The sequence below is a fragment of the Lates calcarifer genome, linkage group LG1 (assembly GCF_001640805.2).
Source record: "Lates calcarifer isolate ASB-BC8 linkage group LG1, TLL_Latcal_v3, whole genome shotgun sequence".
Lineage (NCBI taxonomy): Eukaryota > Metazoa > Chordata > Actinopteri > Centropomidae > Lates > Lates calcarifer.
Window position 1 is genome coordinate 24893045 of NC_066833.1, and position 25642 is coordinate 24918686.

The following is a 25642-nucleotide window of genomic DNA, read 5'->3' on the forward strand; positions in this document are numbered from 1 at the left end:
TGTACTATATCATTCCTCAAGTCCTCAACAAATACTGATTTTAAAGTGAAATACACTGTCAGTATGCAAGATATTCACTTGGCCATCAGCAAGGTCATCATTCAAGTCGTGCTATTCTCCTATCAGAACTGTCATTTATATATAAAAATCAAGTTAAAGCAAAGTTATACGTATTAGTGAAAACTAATTTCAGCGTAACCCACACAGTCTAATCCTAAACTATGTTTGTTGAATAGATGTTCTTTCACAATGCCCATTCCACTGCTTCACTGAAGTGACAAGCTAATGTTAACGTAAAGCACTTTACTGTCTCTCATTTATATGTGTGTATATATGTACACGTCCCCAACATGGTGGTTGCTGTTTTACAAAGTCATATGGCCTTTAACCTCTATTTTTGTGTCTATAGCGTTGAATACAAATGTTTCCTAATATAATTTCTGAGACAATTTGGTGTCATGATTTAGCACAGCCTCCTAGCTTTCCCCATTTAATGTTAGCAAATAGCCTAATTCAGACAGACAATGCATTTCAATTTTGAATTTAGCCAGATTATTACACACACATTTGAACTGCAGTTTGAATTTTAAATAAAAAGTGACACTCTAGTTCCTACTGGCTACTGTTGCAGCGAGGGAATTTGAAAGAAAGAGAGTTATTGAATAGAAGATCAAAACAGAGGTTAAAAAAAAAAAAAAAGATTAAACATTGGACTTACATGCTTCAGATGACCTGATATGCAACTTCATAAGATGATAATAGAATATGTCCACCTGGGTATGAGGCTTCTAAGACCCTGCACATCCACACAGGTGTTTTCAATTACAATTGTTGATTAGTCTTCTAGTCAGGTTAAAGCTATGCAGAGAGGAGGACTGAAAAGCTGTCAATCAAACAAAGTATTAACACATCCACACTGTCAAAGAGATCTAATCAGGCAAGTGAAAACACCTGTGAGGGTAAAGTATGAGTGTGCAGAGGTTTTAAAAATGTATCCTGTGTCTGGTCAGATTATTACTGTAAAAAAGCCCATGATTGTGAGGGGAAGTATGAATCATTTTGAGTGCCAGTGCAGCAATTCTGTGCAATATCATTTAAAATCTGGAACTTTTTTTTATAGACAAAAGTGAGATATTTACTTATCTAGTTTCTTTTCTTCAAGTTATTTTCAAGGTTCAACACTTCAGCCTTAAGATTTCTATCAGTTTTATGAACCTTTCATCACTTTATTTGTCTGTAAAGTTGAAGCTTCAGTCCATGGCCAAATACTAGCAAAACAAAGGACATTTTGATCTGCTTCAACTGTAGAATATATTGTGTTTTCTGGTAGAAAAAGTTGGTATGCTAACATGCAAAGTGACCATGGTTATCAAGCATACTGTTGTCATTGTGAGCTTGTTAGCATGATGATGCTAGCATGAAGCTTACAAAGATGAAAGCGTGGTTGTAGACTTGTGTTGTTGGGCTTTTGATTGCGAGTCAGAACATGATCTTGGGACTTCTGTAATTCCAGATTACCACTTAAAGAATCTTCCAGTTGGCTGTAGTAATCTTCTCTACACTGAGCAATCTCTTCCAAAAATCATTAGCATAATTAGAGCAAATTTATAAAGGAAATCTTAGGCACATATAAATAAAAATGAGTTTAAGGTCAGGATGCATGAAATTAATTAGTGTGTGTTCTGTTGACCACATAAAGGCTTGGTATTTAAACTGTAGCTGTTCTGACCTGCAATTCCACAGAAGCTTTTTGGGGGTGAAAAGCTGGCTGTCATAGAGAGTGGCAATACCTGATTGACTGCCTTTATTCTCTTCAGGGACATTCTAGGGAATGACAAACTTTAAGGGGTGGCTTGATTAGTAATTATTAGTCATTTTGAACCACATCCCTCAAGATGTAATGTTTTTAAACTGATGAGGATCACCATTTGATGACTATGTGTAAAAGTATAACATAATTAAATTGATGTATTTTTGCATTACCAGAGGCATATAAAAATGCTGTCTTTCTCCTCATTTACTTTCATATGTCTAAACAGAAACAGATGGTGCGTGAATCCAGTACTAGCCAAGGTACTCTATGTGACTACTTCTCGTAACAGTTCTAAAAAAAAAAAAAAGGAATAGGAAAAGGGTTAATTATAGTTCATGTAATTTTATTTTGGATTTGATGACTCTGTTAAAGTGCATGGTTACTTCTGGGTTGTGAGAGTGGTGTACAGTTGCCCTGGCTGCTGAGTACGACCTGACAAGCAGTAGCTCTGCACATTAGGGCTGTAACAGGAGAACAGAAAAGTATCTAGATGACGCTGTATGTGAACTGAGTATTCTTGAATCAAGGTTTTGATATTAAACATTTAGCATGTATTCCCAAACTGTTCCTTTTTCCATTCTTCACATTGGTTTAGTCGTTAGCAAATACCTCAATTTAGTTGAAAAAGATGTCAAAAAGAGCGCAACAGGTGGTTTGAAAGACAGCTGGCAAAATGAACTGCTGCTGACCTTTTAAACAGTGTGGTCACATGGTCAAAAGATGATCATCAGTTAATCCTCCCCAATTACTCTGATATGCCCCTTGGGTGCCAAAGGCAGCATGTACAGAGTAGATTCTGCTGCTGCACGCATTTATGGAAACAAGCAACTGAGGAGCACATAGCCAACAGTGAGACGTTTAGAACAAGAGTCCATGCGGGAGTGAGGGGGAGAAAGCTGGGGGGCAGAGGGTGAAAGGAGGGGGCAGGGGTCCTCACCGGCATTTATCCCCCTTCCCAGAGGCACTTTGTAGAGTGTTGGCCCTGCAGCAATGCTGAAGCCATCTGTGGGCTCCCTCAGCAGAGGCCACGTAAAACAAGACGTGTGCTGTGGTTTGACCTTTCACGGTCCTAACTATAATATTATGATAAGATGAATGATCAGATTGCACTTTTCCCTGTGGTGGGATTCAGTGTCCATATGAAAAGGTGATGAGTGAAAACCTCGTGGGGCTATACGTATTCCCGTTATCCATGTGTGATCAAATCACAGTCAATACTTATGTACTGACAAAACTGAATATTCTTCTAATACATCCGTTTTTGAGATACAACCACATTTTATTACATGAAGTCTACTGAAAATTAAGAAATTATATTATTAAAAAAAAACATACACTGTCACACTTAAGTGTCTGCCGGCCCCCTCTTTTTTTGGTTGTTGAGCACAACCTAGTTTCCCCACAAGAAAACACGAGCAACTCTTAACACCAGAATGATGCAGTAATAGACTAATGTCTTTAGGAAGTGGCACCACTACGAGTTAGCGCAGTGTCAAGGATTTGCTAAACTTTGTGGTTGAAATTACAGTGCAAATCTCTGAAGCATTTAATGCAGCCAGGGATAATATACAAGTATCTGTCAATACTAAAGGCCGAGCAGCTGGCACTAATTGAGGGAAAAGAATTATGGGTAGTAGCTGGCACAGTGCATCTCTGGCTTGGAGCTTGCCAATACCCATTTCAATGGTGCCACAATAAGGCTTAGTGGTAGTAAGATACTCTGGCTTTTGGACTGAAATCAAGTCAGGGAATCAAATGTCACTGCATTTTGAAGACTGCTGTTGTTAATCCAAGAAAATGCAAAGTATGCAAGAAATCAGTCTACAAAACCAAAACACTAAATATATGACTCAAACAGTTCAAAAGGGATCATCTGCTTCTGAACTAGACTGTGCTGTGCTGCTGTGCTACTGGTGCTGTAAAGCTAAATAAAACAGTTTTTCTTTTGCTGTAAATGTTAATTTCAATTACACAGCTGTATGTTAGGCTGGCCGTACTTGATACCACACAAAAATGTCTCAACATCACTGAATCCTCTGGCCCATTTTATTATTATTATTTAACTGACAAAACTGGGGTTGAAATGAGAGCATTTAATTGTTTATGTTGCAAACAACCTGATGAATAATGCTATTGGCTTTCAATGCACCATGAAACTGTAGAGAGATAAGAGCAATGTCTTTTTTTACACTTGCAAGAAATATGCCAAATGCCTAACAAAACGCATTACAACAAGGTTTCAGAAAGCTTTACCAGCTTTGTAAAAACATATCTATGGCAGGACTATTTCTCCTTAACACCATCATTCTATCAAATCTATGTATTAAGTGAGTTGCTCAAATGGCCATACAACAGTAGATGCTGAGATAACAGTGCCTGTTTACCTCATCAAGACTTTCTCAGCCAGTGAAGGAATTTTTGCCCATTTTCTTAACCAATTATTTACATATTTGTAAGGTATTCACAAAATGGTTAATAATGCCTGATAAAAGCACAAAATGTAGAAAAATATGTTTATTTTTATATTCTGGTTGTAACAAAGTCAAACATCATTTTAGGGAAATGGAAACAAATCAGGCAGCCTACATTGAGAAAAATCAGCTGCAATGAAATGAGACGCTGTTTCATGTAGCACTGCTGTGATTTTTCAGTAAGGTGACTACAATTTTATAGCTCTAAAGGCCTCAGCAAAGCCTTAGCTTCCTGGTCTGTGGAAGGGATTTCAGATAGGTGTTGGAGAAATGGGCATCCATGGATGCAGGTATGGTTGTTCTCGCCAAGCTGCTGTTCCATCCGTAGAAGGGTTTCCTCCACATCCTCCCTGGATAAATTTGTAGGCAGCTGACGGACAAGTCGTACAGCTTCACCCTGTGAGGGAAAAGTCACAATTTAGATATTTGATAAAACAAAACAAAATACTTCAGTGATGCCATTCTTATTCTCCATTCATAGCATCTCTCACTTGTAGGTAGTTTGTGACTTTAAGTGGCCGACACTCTTGCACAGTCCTGGCCTTCCTGTGAAGAACTGCAGTCAGGATCTCCCTGAGGTCCTCCAGACCAAGGAAAGGCACGCAGTCTGCCATTGCTGTCACTTCCAGATGTCTCTCGGCTGACGTGAGGCCTGGCCAAAACAAGCAGAAAACAAGGATTAATATACTCCAGACGCTACTACTATCTCCAGGAAAGAATAATAAATAAATACTGTGGTTTACGGCCGGACTGATGACCAAGTCAAACAAGCGAAGGGCCAAATGGAGTGTTAAATGACTAATAGAAGCCCCAGCAGACTGGAAGGAAGTTGTCTTGTAGGGTGGAAGAATGATGGCTTCTCATTTCATGAGGAAATACTGCAAATCATGGACAATTTATATTTCTGATACATGACTTTGGATGCAAAATGAAGTCAGAAAGAAAAATTTAAACTGGAGATGCAGAGACAATTATAATATTTATTGAATATGACTATGCTGGTTGTGTTGCTTGTGCAAGACTACATAGTCCAGTACATTTGCTGTTAAAAAAATCATACACAGAGCAACAACTGACAATAATAAATTTCCTATTTGTATTAGCAACATATTTAACCCATGCAGATATATGTTGTTTTTAAACATTAATTTCTATTTTTAAAATGACAGTAACTGCACATATTGTACACAAATTTTAGAGAATAAACAATATTCAGCAGAGATTGTGCAACAAAACCATCTTATATACACTGCCACCCTCAGTCCCATGCACACCGACCGAGGCAGGCAGTGCCAAATGAAAATTCCTTGAATTTCTTAAAGGGCAACCATTCTCATCACCTGCACACTGGGGTACAAACCTACTGTGAGACCACGCTGTTGGGCAAAGAGCCAGTGTCAACTGAGGTGAACCATTCCAGCAACAAAAACAACCAAATTTCACTGGACACTGTATAGCCTTTGCAAGCGAACAGCACACAGTACAGTGACAAGTAATGTCACAATGATGATGAACGAGCAAATAAAAATATGTTTTAGGAAATTATTCGGTCTTATTTTTTACATTATGTTTGTAATTTACACTACCATTCCATTTGACTTATTTTATTTACAACAGTATACAAGGTTAAACTACACTGATACTGTATTATACACTGTATTATCAGAATGATCTGTCGGTCTAGACTTATCAATATTAAAATTGGTGTTGCAAAACCTTACTCTCTTGTACATGTGTGTGAATAAAGGCGTTGTGGTTAATGTGTATATACTGTATGACTGAGTTGTTGGAATATGTCGAAGTTATTAATCTTGTTAAAATCTACTACAAAGGAAAAGCTTGCAATTAAAAAAACATACTAAGTTGTCCGGTCCTATATCTCTGTTCTGTAATTATCTACAAAATCCTGTTTCTCTATTCATCATCCATTGTTTTCCATGATGGATGGATTTGTTGAAGGAATGGGATATTATTTTGTCTTATCCACAACTAATCCAGTACACAGAAACTCTGTCAGAAATAATTGCTTGTAATCCAGTTACTGGGGACTGTACGTTTGACATTTTTAAGTGAACTATGACATTAATGATAGGAAATGGCACCAACATTTGTTAAATAAAACTAAACAATCCATTAGACCTTTAAACAGCATGACTCAAAAAATAAGAAAGCCTTGTTTTCTGATTGATCGGGTGTAGACTTCTATGTTGTACTATGGTGCCTTTGTTTAGTGCGCTACTATACTGTTAACAGGTTCAGAGGGTCATGCCACATAATTGGATGATGAATGTTCAGTCAGTTGCATTCATATTGGCCTGCCTCATATAACATCACACCAAAATTTAATTTACAATGTACCTGGAGTGAGTTTGATTTTGAATCCATTAGCTACAAGCCTGGGATCAGAGAAGACAATCTGTCCGTTCAGCTCAGGGCTTTGTTTCTCCATGTTGCACAAAGCATCAGTATATTCAGCTCCCCCTAGACTTCTAAGAAAGAGAGACAGGGGGATACAACACAAACACACAACAGTGTATTTTCATACATTAGATAAGTCTTAATAGAAACCAAGTATTAGGATTTGTTTGTCTTAAAAGTAGTCTAAAACATGTAAGGAAATTGGATGAGTGTGCAGTTTTCCACAAGGAAAACAATTTGTCAAGGTTGGCATTTTGCTAGTGAGAGGTGAGTGATACCTTACCCATCTGTTAACTGTATAGGGTTCTGCAGACTCTCTGCTGGAAGTATATTATTCTCTAGAAGTCTCTTAAACAGCAAGGCTTCCTCCACTCGAAATGGGTTTAACAACATGAGCCTCTGACCACATAAAATGACCCAGGCGCTCTGAGAGGCCAGTCGGTTTACAAGATGGAGGCCCCGTGGCGCTGCGCTGCTCTGGGATGAGAGGCGCTGAAGCTGCAGCCGAAGGGCAGGCACGCTGCAGGGGAGGGGCTGTGACGGCTTAGGTGCAGGGCTCTTCATCTTCTTTTGGGGCTGTGCAGAGAACAGCTCGTCCAGCAGCTGCTGGTTGGACTGCGGGGCCTTGCGTTTCTGGCTGCGCAAATGGCTCCTTGAGGTGCTCACATTCAGTTCTCTGGGGCCCTCAGCAGAGGCTAACTTGGTCCTTTGGTCATGGTGTTCTAGGTGTTTCTTTGCCTTCTCCTCATACCTGCAGAGTTCAACCAAATTACAGTTAGCGACAACCCTCTTTGTTTAATCAATAACAAACAAACAGGAGGTATGGAATTTAAGTGGCCATTAGATGCTACTGAGTTGCATTACAGGAACAGGAGGATCAAGTGTTTTTGGACATTGACCCATAGTAGGAGGTAAAAGCCAGGGTATCTCTGCCTTTGCTGCTTTGATTTCTTTTTCCAATGTCTCTTGTCAGACACCAACTTTGCAGAAGTGGAACACTAAATCTGTGGAGTACCCCTTCGATGTCTAGGTTATGTATGGTAGTTGTTTAAACAGCATTAAATCAACTTGTGAAAGTATGGGCCATATGTGGACAGATGATTTTCGCATTTTCATCAGTTAGCTTTGCGTCAGTCTGCATTACATCAGCAACAAGCAACTGAGCTCACTGAGTGAGTGCTCTGCAGATCTGAAAGGGACAGTGCATTATGCAAAATGGCAGATAACCTCAAACCAGCTCATGCAAGCCATGCCTAAACACAATCAGGGGTGGGGTGGGGGGTTAAATCAAATTGATTAAAATTAAATGAATTAATTATGGGTTATGGGTCAAATTACAGGACATATTAAGGGGTCAAAGCGGGTCCAGATAAAGTGGGTGTGGGTAAAGGATTGGTTCTGGTACCGAGCTTTGCAGGTGCAGGACAGGTGCAAATCTGCAAAGCTGGACCCATCTAGGACCATGTGGAAATTGCCTTTACCCTAGAATTTAGTACTTTAACAGTGGTTTTCATCTCAGTTTTGAACCTGTGTCCTTACAGTAGCTGACTCAACTTGCTTGTTGCACACCTATGCACAACATGTTGTTGAGATTTCAGGCTCTTTTGCGCAGCTTTGTTACCCATAACACCCCTCTCTGCGTGGATCTGTAGAGACGATGATGTGTACCTTTGGAGAAGCATAATTCCAGGATACTTTGTGTCTTTTAGCTATTTCTTCTTTGTAGCACGGCAGCTAAGCTGCCATCTGTTGTTGTCTACCAAGAACAGCATGTTTAAAAATAAGAATTTAGATACCGAGAAACAACTTTTTCCCAATGTACATGCAGAGAACATGTTGAGAATATGATCTATATAGAGTCCCCTCCTCAGCAAAATTGTCAACTCATGTTTCCATAGATCTTCATATGTTAAGCATCTGGCCTTAACTTAAGCACTCTATTATTCAAATAACTTGTTTCATGAACATTCACCTCCACTTAACAGTAGAGCTGAATGAGCCAAGTACATGCCACATCTTATTTCATGTTTAAGACAGCAGCACAGCAAGGCAGGATTCTAAACAGATGTCTTTTTCCATACGCTCTTCCATACCTTGTATAGGGCCCCAAATACTGCTGATACACATTTTCCAACCATGCAATTACTTCAAATTGGTATGCAGTAATCTAACATAATTGGGTTGAAGCACTTTCAGCACAGTATAATTGTGTTGTTCCATGATGCTAGCTGAGTAGCTCAGCGGATAGAGATCAGACGGTAGCACAGTTTGTTCTTTCTTTTACTGATGTGTCCATGTGTATCCGGACCATTTTAGAGGATACTAATGACTGCTTGATAAGATTTACCTGTGTTCCTTTTTCATAGTTGGTTTTGATCAATCAAATCAATCAATCAATCGAAAAAGTTAAGTCTGTGAGTTGGGCTGTGCTTTCTGACCTGCTAACAGCACCATTTTATTAATGTTTTATGCACTTAGTTCTCAGAGTAGAGTCAGAGGCACGCAGCCTGAAAAATGACGCACTATTATACCAAAAATGCACATTCATCTGATCACTGTGTTGCTATTTATTGTTTGTTTTTTTGCAAATAACTCCATTCCTGTTTTACCTTCATTAATGTAAATCCTTCAGCTCTGAGGGGAGCAAGGGTCAAACACAAACACTCATTACCTCCATCCGTTCTGCGCCAACTCTGTTCTTGACTAGCCAACTATGTGTCACTCCTGACACTACTTAGGAAGTAGGTGTAGGTGAGATTTTTAAATGGACAAAGAGACTTGTGTGAAACTGCAAACAGGACATGTCAATATTAATTTTATGTTAGGGTCTCTAATTCCAAATGAGTAAACACCATTTCATATCACTCAATTCCTATTAAATTAGTATCTCGACTTGTCTTAGTGACATTATTGATGTCTATGTTTAGGGACTACTGCAATTACGGGAAAAAAATCCTAATTTGATTTATTGTTGAATACATGTTAACTAAAATCAGCCACAAAAAAGACAAATGAGACAGGAATTCTCTGGATAGATGAAATACTTTGGAAACAGAGGACGTTTCATCATTAGTGGTACCTGTTGTACTGCGGAAAATGTTGTCTACCTAGCTCCCTATTAGGCACAGTTGTCTGGAAATTAGAAACACAGCTCATATCAACAAAATTTCCAGACTAGGCTTTTCACATGCAAATGACAGGTCAAACTTTCCCCCCTCTTGCTGCCTTGCAAATAAGAAATGGAAACAACCGCTTGGAAAGGTGAAGGTCTGGAAACTCACTTCTTACGGTCTTCCTCCCTCAGATTTTTCCACCTCTCGTGAACAGCGCCACTGATATCCTGCAGGCTGGCTGTGGGTTTCTCCCTGAGGACCTCAGCTCTAGTCTCCTTCTCGAACAGGGCGGCGGGAGACAGCGGTGCCCTCATGGCACGATTGCTGATCAGGTCGTAGGCTGTGAGAGCGGCCCGCTTCTCTGTTATGGCATTGAACATCTTTTTGTTTGTGCTGCTTGGATTCTTGAACTCATCTGAGCCAGAATGATTGTGCTTCGAGGGTTGATGGATTTTGACGGGCTGCAGGGGTTCTCGTGATAAGGGGTCAGTCAGAGCTGTGCCCCGACTCCAGTCCTCGGCTAGTAACTGGTCTTTGCTCTTGTCTGCTGCTGACACCACACTGTCCTCAAGTCTCTCCATACATTTGCTTTCTGAACCTGTTTCTATTGTCTGAGTGCAGCTCTGAGCCATTTCATCATTATAAAGAGAAAAGTTCGACTCAAGTCCAGCTGGAATTTGGTTGACAATCCAGTCCTCTGCTACAGAGGATGAAGAGCTGCTGTTTGAGGTCTGACGATCCAGCGAAGCATCAGTGCTTATTGCTGTTGACAGAGCTGTGTCACTGTGTTTAGGTGCCTCTTTACCACTGTGGTTGGTGACACTGTCATCCATCTCTACACTCTGCTCAATGACAAGTCGTGAAACATCAGTCTGCAAAGGACTAGATGGCAAGGGAGATATCTCATGGCCAAGCTGTTTGTCAGCTGGGGGGTCACTACCAGTCCGATAGCCATAGAGAGAAACAAGCAATGCCTCTACTGCAGTGAGCACAGCCTCCTAAATGTAAGACAGGTGACAGATGGTACACAGAGTTTAATTTCCAATCACATCTTCTCAGCTAGCCCATAAGTCTGATGAAATACACTTCATATTCAATTGATGTTGACTTAAATTTCATAGATACCTTCTCATGGAGAAGAACCTGGGTTTTGTCCGGTGTCAGGTTGACATCGAGTGAAGAGGGTGAAACACTAATTTTAAGCACGAGGGTGGGATAACGATTGCGGGCTGGGTCATCCGGGTACTGAGCAATGTAATGTTGACGCAGCAACTGGTGAAAAGAATCAAAGAATGTGTGTTAGAAGCAAGAAAACATATTCTATGTATAAAGTTGGTTGAACTGATTTATGTAAAATTATTCTACCTTCATAATATCTTTATGGTGAACAGGTCGGTTGTTGACAAATATAAATGTTTTGTCAGGGTTAGATGAGCTTGTAGAGGAGTAATCTGCCCCAGGCTTTGGAAAAAAGCCTTCTAAAAAGATCTGAATAAAATACAAATAATGATAATATTAACAATCCGACACAAGATAAGCATAAATGTCAAACAACAAGAGTTCTGAAATTAGTCAATTTTTGTGTCCCACTACTGACCAGGAAAAAAAGTTAGAAAATTCATTACATTACATAACAAATAATGGCTGTAATAGAAGAATTGACTTATCTTCAAGTTTCTGAAATGAAAGTTCCATATTCTGCAAAAACTTTCACACTGACATGCTCAGCAGCTGGCATGTCACAAACAGTGCAACTACTTGTTTCGAAACTTGGACATTGCATAAACTCTGCGATGGCAGTGTTGACAACAAGAAAGACAGGCAATGAGGTGCCTTAGTTTGTTGGTTCCTTTTATGTGTATCTACATGCAGACTTCATTATGAACATGTGCAACAAGCTGGTGGTAGACATTTTTCTATTAAAATCTGCATCATATATGATGACCTTTCACCTAAAATCCCACCAGAGGGAGTTCTCATGAGCTAAAATTGATGACTCTGCAGAAAACTGAACAACTATACTTGAAACTCCATTATGAATGTAAGCTAGTAAGAAATTACGGAAAGCTGTTAATGTTCTACAGATTGCAAACAGAGAATAGCTATGCTTTTTTTCCACATGGCCTAGGGCTCATTATTAGCAGCAATGCACGCCAATGAAGTTAATAAATGAACTGCTGTTTCAGGTCATGGCACATATGCTTCTCTCTATTTCTGCTCATTAGGGTCACTTTATGGGAGCACGACTGGCACCTCTGGCCCCAAAGGGCCACGGCTATGTGTAGTCATGCTGCCAAAAACCAATGTCACATTTTGTTCTGCAGAGGAATAGCTCTTACGACTCTCCCCAAGCGAGGCCCCGGTGAAATTGTCAACCTGGTTCCCTTGATCACTAAGCTTTGGTCTTGGGGACAAAGAGGAGAAAAGTTCTCTTTCATTGCTACAGGGAGTAAGAGGAAAAGGTGAAAGGTTGTTCTCATAACTGGGCACCAAAGTGCAGCAGCAAAATAACAACAACAAAGAGGAAAATGAGAGAGAAACAGGGTGAAAAGGGCTGCTCCATATCTGTCAGACTAGATTAGTTGGGAGCCTGGCAGCAGGTACGAGCCACATGACACCTACCGTGACCAAGCAGAAAGTTACCGCTCGACAGTAATTCAATTACGATCAGCACAGCAAAGCTTAGCTAACAAAAATAATTCACTCTTCATCAGGAAAGAACTCAAGAGAAAAGGGCAAAGAAATAGTTGGCCAGCCACCAACTGACCACATTTGCTGGCTTGAGACCAGGCGTTCCTGATGAGGTTATTAGCTCACAGTCAAGTATAACGTGCATGCACTAATTTGCACTGCAAAAATTATCCATCTTAACTAGGCATTAAATGAAGTATTGACAGTTAAAATTAGACCTTTAAAATTCTTAAAGTAAAACAAATATGTCACTGAGTCATCATCATCATTCATTTCCAATACAAACCAAATTATTGAAAACTTGTTTTCAAGTTCCTTTCCTATTTCTAATTAAGTTTTTCTTTTTTTTGCACCAGTGTTGCACAATGTCAGACACTGACAGAACATTCCTGACACAAATTAAGTTACATTATGTCAACCACATGTCACAATATTGTATTTGATTTGGATTTTGAGTCAAAATGAGACTAAAAGACATGTCATTTTAGGATAGAATTGTTGTTGTAATGGCTCCATAATGAAGGGCAAAGTGGCATGGGAGCCACAGTATGAGAGCAAAGAGTGCAAGGTGTGTGCATGAGGTGGGAGGGGTAGCGTGCGGCTCTGTGCCAGCTCAGCCGTGCTATGTGCCTGTGACGCTCATCCATCAGATTGCAATGCTCTCCATGTAGTCTTTTCACATTCACTACATCGTTTGTTACAATGTTCAAAGGTGACTTTGTCCAGCTGAGCAATGGTCCATGTGAAACAATAAAAATAACAGTTGACCATGAAATCCGAAACGTGTTAACAGGAGGCCTACATACCATATGAAAACGTAGCACGTTGCTATCAGTCGGACAGGGTTAACTATTTCAAAATGACTTCTAGAAAATCTGAAGTAATTTTATTTTCACTAATGTACATGTATTTCTGCTAGGAAAGAACACATAAACTAATCTATCCTGTATAAAACTGCTCCATTTTTCTCTCATCTCTGCATTTTTCCCCTTAACTAACCTCTGGTTGCTCTTGGTGATGGTGGCAAGGGAGCAGGTTGGCAACAGCACTGGGCCCCAGTGTAGCAAGGAGGGCACTTCTGTGATCGGCCACCTTGGCCTTCTGCCAAACCACCACCTGGAACAATATGACACCAGTCAACTTCCATGAGTCCACATCAGGTGAATCACACTGCATAAACACCTGTCAAGATAGTAACTAGGCCAACACGCTGCCAGTATATCTGTAGTTCATATATTTTGTTCATATGTTTTGTTGTGTGATTCAGCAAGAGATGGACAAAAACTGCCGTTTTAATGTTTAAAGCTCAGTCTATGTCAAAACTGAGGGCTGAGAATATAAAAGATATGATATATCAGTCACTATGATTTTGTTCATGGATTACACAATACCATCAAATTATGGTACATTTGGAGGACAAAATTAACTTTAATCATTATTTTCCTGATAGATTTTTGTAATTTTAGAAAATATTACATAAGCATCAATAAAGTAAAAAAAAATGACATCTCAAAAAATGTAAACACATCACATTTGATGGCAAACTTGAGAAACAAAATTTTTGACAGAAAAGATCATATCAGATCAGAAAATAGTTTGGGTACAAAATATGTTGACACCTATGACTGGGCTTGTAGTTTGTGTCTACCAGTGAATATATCTCCTCGGTGTTGATTTCTAAAAGCATGCACCCTGTTGCAGGGCATGCCTCAGCTATTAAATACACAATCTGGCACATGTAAATGGATCACTCCTGTAAACAGTTCTTGAAGAAGCTGTGAAACACGACACAGCCAAATAGCAGAGTTGGAGATAAAGGATAGGGGCAACTGAGTGCTGCTTGTGGGAAATGGATTCACTACGCTAACCTGACAACCTAGAAACCAATTTCTATGAAATTTAAACGTGTGGTCGTGTGGCCCCTCTGTGACCCACACCACCTATACGCTTGTGTACAAACTAGCTGCAGCCTGAAACAGAATCTGGGGTTAAGCCTGCAGCTGTGTTCAGCAATTTACTCAGGCGTCATAATCAGCCAAATCAGAGTTCACAGTCAGCCATATTTGTGTTTGGGGCACCTGACAGTTACGCTTAGCTGTGGTCTGAAATGGTGTAAGGGATGGAAATGTCAACGGCTAAATAATTCCACTGCTGATTAATCTAATCTTATGTAATGGAACAAACCAAAATTCAATAACTGGCTATTGTTTTGCGTACACCAAAAGTTTGCAACCCTGAACGACTCAAGGGACAGGTGATAAAAAGTGACTAAATAAAGCTGGCCTATAAACATGCTTATTTATACAAAAACAAGCAACCAGAGTATAAGTGACGATCACTAATGACGGATGGTTAAATCAATGGTTAATTCTGATTAATCTAAATTATGTAAACAAAATTAGACCTTGTGGAACATGAGGCATCATTTTGGTATGTGTGTTGGTATATTTAGTTCTGTTTCTATTGTGAACCACCTCAACCAATAACTAAGTAATTGTTTTTTGCTGTTTCCATTTTCTAACAGGCATTTGCAAGCACCCCACAGGAGAAAACACTTAACTGTCAATATTGCAAGAGTTTTTAATGATGGAAGGAAAAATCATGACTATTATTACTAATCCTTGTGGATTCAAGGTGTGGCTGTAATGATATATGAGCATTTTAGGGATTTTGCCACAATTCAAACAGTTCATTGGTTTAAGATACACAGTATGTTGTAGATTTACTCCTCATGTAGTCTTAGGTTCCCTCCACACCTTCAATAATAATAATAAAAATAATCTATCATCTACTGTTGTGGATTTAGGTACACAGATATTAGTTGGTAAAATAACAGCCCACAGGTCTGTAGCTGTTGCCCTGGAGTTCTCTGGCATCTCCTTGAACACTGCACAGTGCAGTCTTACAGTGATGTTTGCCAGATTTATAGTTATAGACTGCTGGTTTTAGAATTTAAGAGTGCTTAATTGATTGCTTTTAAGGTTTTAATATTTAACATTTTTAAATATTAATATTTAATACTAACATATTTCATTTTTGCTAATATCTACTTTTAACAGAATAACTTCAAAACACCGGGGGACCTTAAAGCCACACGAGTGTCGGTAGAGTACACTGGTTAACACATTTTATCCCTAAATGTCCTTGAGCTGATTGATTAATTAGTAAATCTATTTTGATAATTAATCATTTAAGTCATTTATCAAGTAACTGCCAAATACTCTGGTTCCAGATTCTCAAATGTGCAGATTTTCTGCTTTTCTGTTATATCATTGTTCATATCATTTTATGGGTTCTGGAATATGGATCAGACAATCAGACTAGTAATTTGAGGACGTTATGTTGGGCTCTAGGAAATTGTGATGGGGATTTTTCATGGGGATTTTTCATGGGGATTGGTTATTTTCATTAACCAATAATGAAAAGAAATGTTAGTTACTGCCATAACTGTTTCTGTGATCAGGTAAGGTTGTATGTTTACAGGTACAACAAATGTTTTTATAAGTAGTTAAAAAGTCTGATGAATAACTACTGCACGTAAATTGTTTACATAACATTTTATTATTTAGAAAAGCTGTCCAGAAGCTTGGGCTATTCCTTTAAAAAACACATACACACAAAGGAGTCTTTTCACTCATAATAACTTGATTTGGTTTGATTAACAATTTACCGGACAAGCTTTTGTAACTTTCCATTTAAGGGCTTCACACATTTTACAGAGAATCTTTAAAGAGGCACAAACACCAAACTCTACCATCAAATGAAGCTGTGCATACCTTGTAAATGTAAGCTTAGGAGACCATTTACATTAACACCAATATATCATACAAGTGAAATATTAAATTGGGTGGAATTATTAAGTCTTATCATCATCATTATTATAATTAAGTCTTTTCCACTCTTTCATTAATCTTGTTGTTAATGCTGTTGCTTAATTCTTAGTTTTTTTAATTGAATGTCAACTGGTACAAACTATCCTTTGACTCAATATAATTGTCAAACTGTGTCATGTATCAAGTAAAATGCTCAATAAAAATATATTTGAAGAAAAAAATATGTATATTATTGTTTTTATTTGTAGTAGAAGGAGTAGTAGCAGTATCAAAAATGTTGAGAACCATAAATTTGATGGAGTCAAGCATCAATCTTTTTTCCCCCTAAGATCTAAATAAAGTTCCTATGTTGGCACCAATCTTACATAGCATGTAATCTTACAGACGTGTTCAGTGGTTTTACACGTCATTGTTATCAGTGATGTTGCCATAAATGTGACACTATACAATAGATGCTTGCAGCATATTAACAGAAACTGATGAGGCATCTGAAACAGTGATGTTCAGTCATTTGAAGACAAATGAGGACACCTAGCGGTTGCTGTGTGTGTGGTAATACATACTGTATGAACAGGATTTATGCCACTTTTCAGAACAGACTTCATTACCACTAAAACCTAAATTTGTTCTTTACCCATTGGTTTCAATTCAATTCAATTCAATTCAATTCAATTTTATTTATATAGCGCCATATCACAACAACAGTCATCTCAAGGCACTTTTCATATAGAGCAGGTCTAGACCGTACTCTTTAAAATAGGTATTTACAGAGAGAGACCCAACAAATCCCACAGTTCAGTTTTGTTGTAGAGGGGATAAAAGTCAAAGCCATGCTCCAGAAAAAATCTTTTTTGAGCGTCATAAGCTTAAATGACTATTAAAAGTTTGTAATTTCAGCAGATTCACTTATGCTTTTAACAGTTTGAATTATTTCCATTATGAAGATAAAATCTGTGAAATATAAGATCATGGCCATCATTATGCACAGTAGGTTCAAAACAAACACAACCTGTATCTGTTGGTGCCGGTTGTGGATAGTGTGATACAGCGGTGCATTTAGTCATATTTTAATGAAACCACGACTGCTTGGAACACCCTGATGATGCCAACTCACAGCAGAGAGATGGTTCATGCTGAATTTTTCAGGACATTTTGATAAATGTTACCATTGATACATTTTACCACTGCAGATTCCACTGTAACTGACTTGAAACCAAGCTGACTACTGCTACAGTTTTTTGTGATATAAATTAGAAGCTTTTTAGAGCCACCTTAGAAGCCCACAAGAAGTTAGTGTTTGAAACACGCTGGAGAACCTTTTCATTGCGTATTGCTTTAAAATACAAGTTGTTTGACTAATTGGTAATAGGATAGTTCAAAGACTATCAATAAGCCTTCATAGTAAATTTTACTTTGCAGGCTGTACTTTGCACTTATTCAACGGTGAAAGTTTGACACATATTTTCCGCCTGACTTGGTTAAATCTGAAAAGTGAGGAAGAGTTTCTGACCTTATTGTGAACAAGCGTGAGCCTCAAGTCAGGTTTTATAATGGCATATGCCATCAGCAGGTCTTGTGCTTTTTTCAGTTCCTCCTTGCACTTTTTGGTAGAAGAGTAGTACTGCCTTCTCACTGGAAGATTCTTGAAAAGCTTCAATACACTCACTGTTGTACCTGAAAAACACAAAAGAACAGAGGTGTGCAAGAGGTTTGGATGTAGAATTTACATTCCTACAACAAGGCTGAAGGATGCAGTTGTGGACTGCATCAGCACGGACACCAAAATGTATTTGTCAAAGTACGAATAATTCTGAAAACTTTCAGGGTAAATAAGCAACAAATGGTTTTCTTAACAGAGATGTAGTCTTACTATTTATTTTTTTTTTTTTTAATGAACAACTGTATCCAATCAGGACTTGCACAGCAGGAAAAGAATTTGTCTTAGAGCCCAATGATGTAGAGTGACTTCAAACAGTATATAGACCAGATCATGTTTTGCATACTTTATTGTGTTGTTAGACAGGACGTGGTTTAGAAAGACACTCCTGTTTTGAACAAAGGTCTCACAGGTCTCTCTGCAGGTCAGGACAAAAACCAAGAAGTCAAAGAACTCTCTGTAGACCTCCATGATAAAACTGTGGCGAGGTATAGAACAGGGCATGGATATAATTTTCTACAGCTTTGATTGTTACCAGGAGTGAAATGGAAGAAAGTCTGAAATTATCAGGACTCTTCCTAAGGTTGGCTGTCTGGCTAAACTGAGTAACCGACTAAGAAGGGCCTTGGTCTCCTGACCAAGTGATCAAGAACCTAAAAGTGAGCTTCAGGAGTCCTCTGCAGAGATGGGAGAACCTGCAGGAAGGACGACGATCTCAACAGCACACTCTTTACGGTGGAGTGGCTAGATGGAAGCCACTTTGAGTAAAAGGCATGTGATAAAACAGCTTAAAGTTTGCAAAGTAGTATTTAAAGGACTCTGACAACATGAGTGAAAAGATTGTCTGTCTGGTCAAAACCTGAACCCTTTGGGCAAAACATCACTACAGTGAAGCATGGTGCTAACAGCACCATGCTGTGGGGGGTGCTACTCATCAGTAGGGCCAATCACAGCCAAATACAGAGAGGTCCTTGAAGAAAACCTGCTCCAGAGTGCACATGACCTGAGACTGGTATAACAGTTCACCTTCAGCATGACAATGAAGTTGAGAGGATCAGCCACGAGGAAATGGGATAAACTGCCCAAACCCAGGTGTGCAATGCTTGAAGACTTAAACAGGAAGACTTGAAACTGTGGTTGGTGCCAAAGGAGCTTCCGCAAAGTACTGAATTAAGGGTCTCAAAACTTTTGTGAATGAAATATTTCAGTTTGTGATTTTAGAAATTTTCCTAAACTTTCTAAAAACATGTTTTCACTTCATGATGGATTATTGAGTGCAGACTGATTGGCAAAAACAATTACGAGTGCCTGCATTTCTCTTTCCCTCGTGACAGCATTTTTTTCATGGAGTGCCAAATTCAGAGTATTAAGAAATAGTACTTGAGTAATTCATACTGACAGCACAGAGAATAATGTGACTGCTGGTGGATCGACTAAAGAATATCTAAATTTGTGTATAAATAAATCTAAATCTGCCAGTGACATGGCAACCATTTCCACTTCAGTGGGATAAAGAAATTAATTCACAGAATTGTCAGTATCCTCGTCTCAAAGTTGCGGTTGATTTTGTTGCTCACTACAAGACTGATAAAATTACTGGTGCCTTGCCTTGACCTAAGTGAGACGGCTTCTGAGAGACAATCTCCCCTGTGAAGTTAAGCATGTACTGGGTGCTGATGTCATCCGCCACTGTCTTCGTGGTGACAGACACCTGAAGGGAAACAGCACAAAGCATCATACCACTTTATAGACAGTAATAAACCAGGATGTATATTTGATTCCTAACATTCGCATACTGCCAAATGACAGAGTCATGCCATCTGTAAAATGTGCATGAGTGATATAAATTATCTTTTATATGAACTTTGTTATTAGTACATGTAACAACTACAGTAGATCAATTTGTCCCATTTGTCTTTTTTTCCCTCTAATATGACATGTATATATGTTATTTAATAACTGCTGTCATTTAGTACTTTACTATTTAGTACATCACCTCAGCTACAGCACAGATGGACCCCAGTGCCTCTCCTCTGAAGCCATAGGTTTCCAGGTGCTGCAGGTCATCATGGCTACAGATCTTTGAAGTAAAATGTCTCACAGCCATTACAGGAGTGTCTGCAGCTTTGATTCCATGGCCATTGTCACGTACTTCTAGCCGGTCCAAACCATAGTTCTCCTGTAATGGCAAAGTTGAAACGTATGGGTGACTGCCAGTGCAACTGCAAATTGTATTATCAAACATAACAACAATGTTGCTGGTAAATGGGCCACAAAACAACGAATGACAGGGGCATCTGTCCAGATTTTGCTATAGGTAGTCCCATTATATTTTTTCATTCCAAAATAACTTTTGTACTTTACTTTAGCCATACCAGTTTAACGTCAATGCTTGAAGCCCCAGCATCCAGGGAATTTTCTATCAGTTCTTTCAAAACGTTCACTATTGATGTGATGACTTGGGAGCTCGACAGCAGCCGTACAGTATCTGGAGGCAACTGCTTCATGATTCCAGGTATCTGTTAGAAAATTTAAAAAAAAGAAAAAGAAAAAGATTTTTACTTCTGTTGTTGAGTCATAACAACAGCATAACATGAGGTTGAAGCAAACGTTGAATACTGCACGATACCCGTTAAGGTTATATTAACAGGTATATTTGAAGCTATAGCTTCAAATGCTAGTTCACTGCTAGAGAAATACAAGACACTCACGTCATCTTCTTTTAATCAAGACATTATTTAGAGAAAAACAATTTAAATACGGGAGAAACGTCACGTCACGGTGAACTTCTGAATAACAGTAAGTTGACTTTAGATAGCTAACTGCTCTGCAATTCATTTGACCTGCTTTGACTTGATAGCTTGCAATAAAAATGCAAATTAGTCTAAACATCTGTGGCGACATTACAAACTCATATTAAACTGAATATTAATGTTAGCTAGCTTAATAGTTACATGCTGTCTTTCACAAGCTCACTTAACTGCAGACCCCCGTCGAATATTTCATAAACAACAGACACGAGCAACAAGGCGGAAAAGATCTGATTCCCGCCCCCTCCTTTACCCGTTGATTGGTTAGAGGTGAGATGTGGGCGGGTTCGCAAAGAACTACTAACTGAATTCTACCCTGAGTCAAAGCTAACAGGAACAAAGTTTTAGCAGGCTACTTAGACACCTACCTTTCGGGAGGATTACCGTGCCAAAACCAAGCACAGTCAGGCTCCGAATAACCCTAAGTGTAAACACAGATAATCTAAATCTCAACATAACTGCCTGCTTCGAATGATTTTGTGAGGGTACGTCTAAGCCTGAGAAAATAAATGAGGGCACGAAATGCCCTCTCCCATATGCGTTGAACCCTCGTCTACTTCCGCTCGGGTCAGTCTACGTCGTGCTGTCAGCACCTCCGATCTACACACACTAACAAGGGGAATAACCATTTCTCTCAGTAGCATCACGTCTGTAGAAATACCTCCACTGCTCGCTACTACCTGTACGTTTGCAACGCTGGGTTTGTGTGTCTCATTTTACACTTTTAGCGACATAAGTAAATGTTACTTAACGTTTCTTATTTACGCAATGACGTTAGCCAAGTTGTTTTACGAATAGTGATGGATTGGGTCGGGCTATGTACTGGAAACGAAAACATGTCTGAGGGACGTTTACACATCTGCTTAGCTAGGCATGCAAGATATTACGGAATAGATCATGTCTGTTTACGTTAAGTTACTAAGATATGCAGTCAGTTTGCTCTCATGTACTTGTTTATGTGGTTACTTTAACAGCCCCGCTGTAGCCAAGAAAAATTAATCAGCAATTATCCTAAACCAGTGATAATTATTTGTGTGTTTGTGTAGCTTTAGACATATCGTGTTTAAGGGTTCTTTCCAAGTGTCTCAGTCATTCCTGTCGTTGCAGATAGTTTCCACGAGTAAATGGTTTTGTTATCAGACATGTTTATCAGACGATATGCATTTGCTATTTCATGTATCAACTCCTGAATTTCTGTCTGTCAAGTGATATGAGCACAGTTATTCCAATTTTAACAGTTATTAGCGTTTGTGGACGGTCAATTGGCCCAATGCTAAGGTTCATGTGATTTTAGGCAAAAACATAGATTAAACTAGGTAAATACGTTAAAATATAGTCTCCTCACTCACACTGTTACATCTACATATTTTTAAACAATTATCAAATACCCAAATGTAATTTGGCTGGTAAAATAGGAAAACGGACAGCTTAAATTTCACATTGGCACGTTTTTGGCCTTGTTGGTTGGGAATGTAGAATTAAGTCATCGTCTCCTTTAATGACCAAAAAATAAGCTTTGTTCGTTTACTTTAATCCAGTCTAGCAGCTGAAAGTGTGCCACAGGGCAAAGTTCAACAAGATTGCACAAGATGTTTTTGTTGTTACCACATTTAGACTGCATGGAGGGCAAAGTGCTACATTGGTGATTTTTACCACTTGTACCAAAAATAATATCAATTGGCTCCAACAGGTGGTGTCATTTGCCACTTAAAATAAAGGTCTATTATACAAAAAATTGTACATGGTGCACTCCTACATGTTGCACTCTTACAGGAGTAAAAATATTACAGTATTACAGAATTCAGAACTTCAACAATCAATGCTAGAACAATGGATATTACCACAAACAGTGACTGGACATTTTAAACCCTTGCCCTATTTGCAAGAGGCCACAAATGATTATTAAAACAGTAACCAACACCACAGAAAAACAATTTAAGGTTCAATCTCCAGATGCATTAGAGTCAAAGAAGCTTGACGCTACCCGATGAGTAAAAAACATTCTAATGGGAATTGCTTACAGTAAATTAGAAAGAGGGAAGGACTAACTATAAATATTACACTAAAGTGAAGGTTTTTGAATGTTTTTTTTTTTCTGTCCACAGACCAGAATGAATGTGGGTGTGGCACACAGTGAGGTGAACCCAAACACTCGGGTAATGAACAGTCGAGGGATCTGGCTGACCTATGCGCTTGGTGTGGGAATACTTCACATTGTGCTCTTGAGTATACCCTTCTTCAGTGTGCCAGTGGTGTGGACTCTAACTAATGTCATTCACAACTTTGTAAGTTCCATTCTTGCACAGTCACTGTTGTTCATAAAGCCAAACCTACCTAAAGTAGGCCATTCAGATTACTGTCAAATCACTCTGCAAAAACAATTTACTACTTTGATTTAGGGGTATTTTAGATAGCATTTGGAAAAGTTAGATGTAGCTTCCAGCTGAATCTTGCATGCATGTTTTGCCAAACAGCCTGGTGTCTGTTTCTTTCTGCCTTTTCTGTGCTTGTGTGTGCTTGTTAAAGTGTGCTCTATTTTGGGGAGGCTGTCCTTGTGGCAGCCTGACGCGTGACCTATTATGATAATTCGTCCACTCCGCATAAGGTCTGTAGACAAAACTGACCTTTCATTGTTACATGGCTGGCCTCAAGTAGAGAAACAAAGTCAATGTGTGTGACATCATTGAATAGTGCAAACTCGAAGCAGTTTACAAGGATTGTGTATCACAGCCAATATGGAGGGCTATTAACAGTAACAACTAAGGTCAACTATAGCCTATTGTTTTCCTCACAATACAACAGCATTGTGCTGATTTTGCAGTAGCTGTATGTCAGCATGCTCGTTTTATGACTTTTGCCCCTGTAATGCAGGTTTCCCATTTAAAGCTGAATTCCAGTCCATTTAATTAAAAATGAGTGTCATTCCTGAGATAGCTAACTTTGTGTACAATTGTGTTTTTTTTTTTTTTTTTTTTGATGCATAAATTTATTAAGGGCCTATGCGCCACAAGCACTGGACAGGAGCTGTATTGTTTTTGTTGGGAGTTTTCTCATTGCATTCTTTTTGCCTTAGACATTCTGCAGCTCCTTCAGTAACCCAACCCATAATTGGTATTTTTTAATCTTTAATTTGTCAGAGAAGAGGAAACACAGACTTTGATACAACAGCTAAAACCTACAACATCACAATCAATTGTGAAAATATCTTGCACATTAACATCAATTTCATAAGTTATAGTGGTGAAAACACAAAGGTCACTGCATTTAATCAGTCTACAATGGTTATTGACACACTCTATTGCATTATTGCTCTGTTGACTCTTTTATCTCTACAGGGAATGTATGTCTTTATGCATGCAGTAAAAGGGACGCCCTTTGAGACCCCTGACCAAGGGAAGGCCAGACTTCTTACACACTGGGAACAGCTTGACTACGGCGTGCAGTTCACTTCATCTAGAAAATTCTTCACCATCTCCCCAATCATTCTGTATGTATTAGATATCCTTTGATTCTATCTTTACTGACTACCACTCAACCACACTGAGGTGGTAAAGGATTTCATCCTCAGTTTTAAAAAACGTTGATCATGACTAGACTATAGCATTAAATGTTTTGTAATAGTCCTGGAAACTAAAATGCTGTAATTTATAAAATTTATATCTATTCAATTCTGCTATAGTTCTTATATTGGAGGACTATGTAATTTATTTTTTAATTAAGCCCTTTCTTTTCCTCGACAGATACTTCCTGGCAAGTTTCTACACAAAGTATGACACAACACACTTTGTCATAAACACTGCCTCACTTTTGAGCGTCCTGATTCCCAAGCTGCCACAGCTACATGGAGTGAGAATTTTTGGCATCAACAAGTATTAAGATATTGTAAATGCTGTACCTCATAGCAACCGAAATTAATTCCTATGTAGTCTGTACCGCCGGTGTGTGTGCTAAGTCGTACAGTTTGTGTAAATGTCACTGTCGTCGTTAGATTTATCAGGTTGAAGATGATATGTTTAACAAACACAGGAGTATGTTTGTAGATGACAAGATGCCATATGCATTACTAACTTATGTGAATATTTAATGATGTATTTTTGGCCTGCATAGACCTGGGCTGGCCCAGGCATCAGCAAGGCTTTTGGTTGACTTTTTTTTTTTTTTTCTTTCTTTCTTTCTTTCTTTCTTCTTTGCCCTTAATTCACATGGTGTGAGTATGAGTCTGTTTCTAGTCAAAAAGATGTCCCAATGTATTTTTCAAAGATGTTTACTTCCTAAGGATAGGAGCCTGTGGCTCATTTATTGGTACTCTGATTTTGTAATGGGTCAAACTAGTTCATGCTGAGTGAAGAATGGAGTCGTACTCTTTATTTGCATGATTTCCTTGGTATATGAATCATTTCTCACTTGTGATTCAATCAAAACAGGGCAAGTTTTTCATGTACAGTTTTTTTGTGAATGTTATGTCCTGTATGTTAAAATAAAAGTCCTGTATGTAGAATTGAGACAAACTGTTGTTGTCAGATTAAGTGTTTAGTGAGGGAGGTCTACAGCGTCTTTGTGATAAAATTACACTTATGTAGCTGCTCTCTTCAGATTAGGACTTTTTGCTATCATCAAGGCAGCTAGTTCTGCTTTGTTTGGCCATAGCTCATAGTTCTCATGACTCATTTCTCATTTCTTGTTCTTAATCTTATTAAAATCTTTGTGCCCTCCAAATGTTCCATCTCTCATCGTTGTGTATTTTATGGTTTCCAATTGCAGAATTTCAGGAATGAAATGAGACTTCTGGGTACTTTCCACAAAGTAGAAGTCGAGCAATTTAAGGATTCTACAGAT

General features: G+C 38.7%; 2 protein-coding genes across 7 annotated transcripts; one reads left to right on the top strand and one right to left on the bottom strand.

The window, feature by feature from the left end:
- Positions 1-4312: 4312 nt before the first annotated feature.
- On the bottom strand, positions 4313-21315 carry pms1 (PMS1 homolog 1, mismatch repair system component). Of its 5 annotated transcripts, none has more exons than XM_018696647.2 (13): positions 21175-21315; positions 20372-20515; positions 19993-20175; positions 19605-19707; positions 17850-18013; positions 13506-13622; positions 11181-11303; positions 10941-11087; positions 9984-10813; positions 6986-7453; positions 6643-6773; positions 4776-4936; positions 4313-4681 (listed from the first exon to the last, which is right to left on the bottom strand). In XM_018696647.2, the coding sequence occupies exons 2-13, from the start codon at positions 20501-20503 to the stop codon at positions 4481-4483; spliced, it is 2760 nt and encodes a 919-aa protein (XP_018552163.1). In that variant the 5' UTR covers positions 20504-20515; positions 21175-21315; the 3' UTR covers positions 4313-4480. The 5 variants fall into 5 exon arrangements, with proteins under 5 accessions (XP_018552163.1, XP_018552161.1, XP_018552160.1 ...); XM_018696645.2 differs by lacking the exon at positions 21175-21315 and adding an exon at positions 20951-21029; XM_018696644.2 differs by lacking the exon at positions 21175-21315 and adding an exon at positions 20708-21019.
- A 26-nt stretch (positions 21316-21341) lies between these two features.
- ormdl1 (ORMDL sphingolipid biosynthesis regulator 1) lies at positions 21342-25522 on the top strand. 2 transcript variants are annotated; one of them, XM_018696670.2, is made up of 4 exons: positions 21342-21488; positions 22912-23091; positions 24142-24293; positions 24547-25522. In XM_018696670.2, exons 2-4 carry the CDS (start codon positions 22918-22920, stop codon positions 24680-24682), a joined length of 462 nt encoding a protein of 153 aa, XP_018552186.1. In that variant the 5' UTR covers positions 21342-21488; positions 22912-22917; the 3' UTR covers positions 24683-25522. The 2 variants fall into 2 exon arrangements, with proteins under 2 accessions (XP_018552186.1, XP_018552187.1); XM_018696671.2 differs by having other exon boundaries at positions 21386-21506.
- Positions 25523-25642: the final 120 nt, after the last annotated feature.

Excerpts from the sequence above, each read along its gene's own strand:
- pms1 (XM_018696647.2), bottom strand. The coding sequence starts at position 20,503 with ATGAAGCAGTTGCCTCCAGATACTGTACGGCTGCTGTCGAGCTCCCAA. Across the intron at positions 20,176-20,371 it reads CAAGCATTGACGTTAAACTG|GAGAACTATGGTTTGGACCG; the intron begins GTATGGCTAAAG and ends TTGCCATTACAG. Across the intron at positions 13,623-17,849 it reads TCACGCTTGTTCACAATAAG|GTGGTGGTTTGGCAGAAGGC; the intron begins GTCAGAAACTCT and ends ATATTGTTCCAG.
- ormdl1 (XM_018696670.2), top strand. The coding sequence starts at position 22,918 with ATGAATGTGGGTGTGGCACACAGTGAGGTGAACCCAAACACTCGGGTA. Across the intron at positions 23,092-24,141 it reads CTAATGTCATTCACAACTTT|GGAATGTATGTCTTTATGCA; the intron begins GTAAGTTCCATT and ends TTATCTCTACAG. Across the intron at positions 24,294-24,546 it reads ACCATCTCCCCAATCATTCT|ATACTTCCTGGCAAGTTTCT; the intron begins GTATGTATTAGA and ends TTTCCTCGACAG.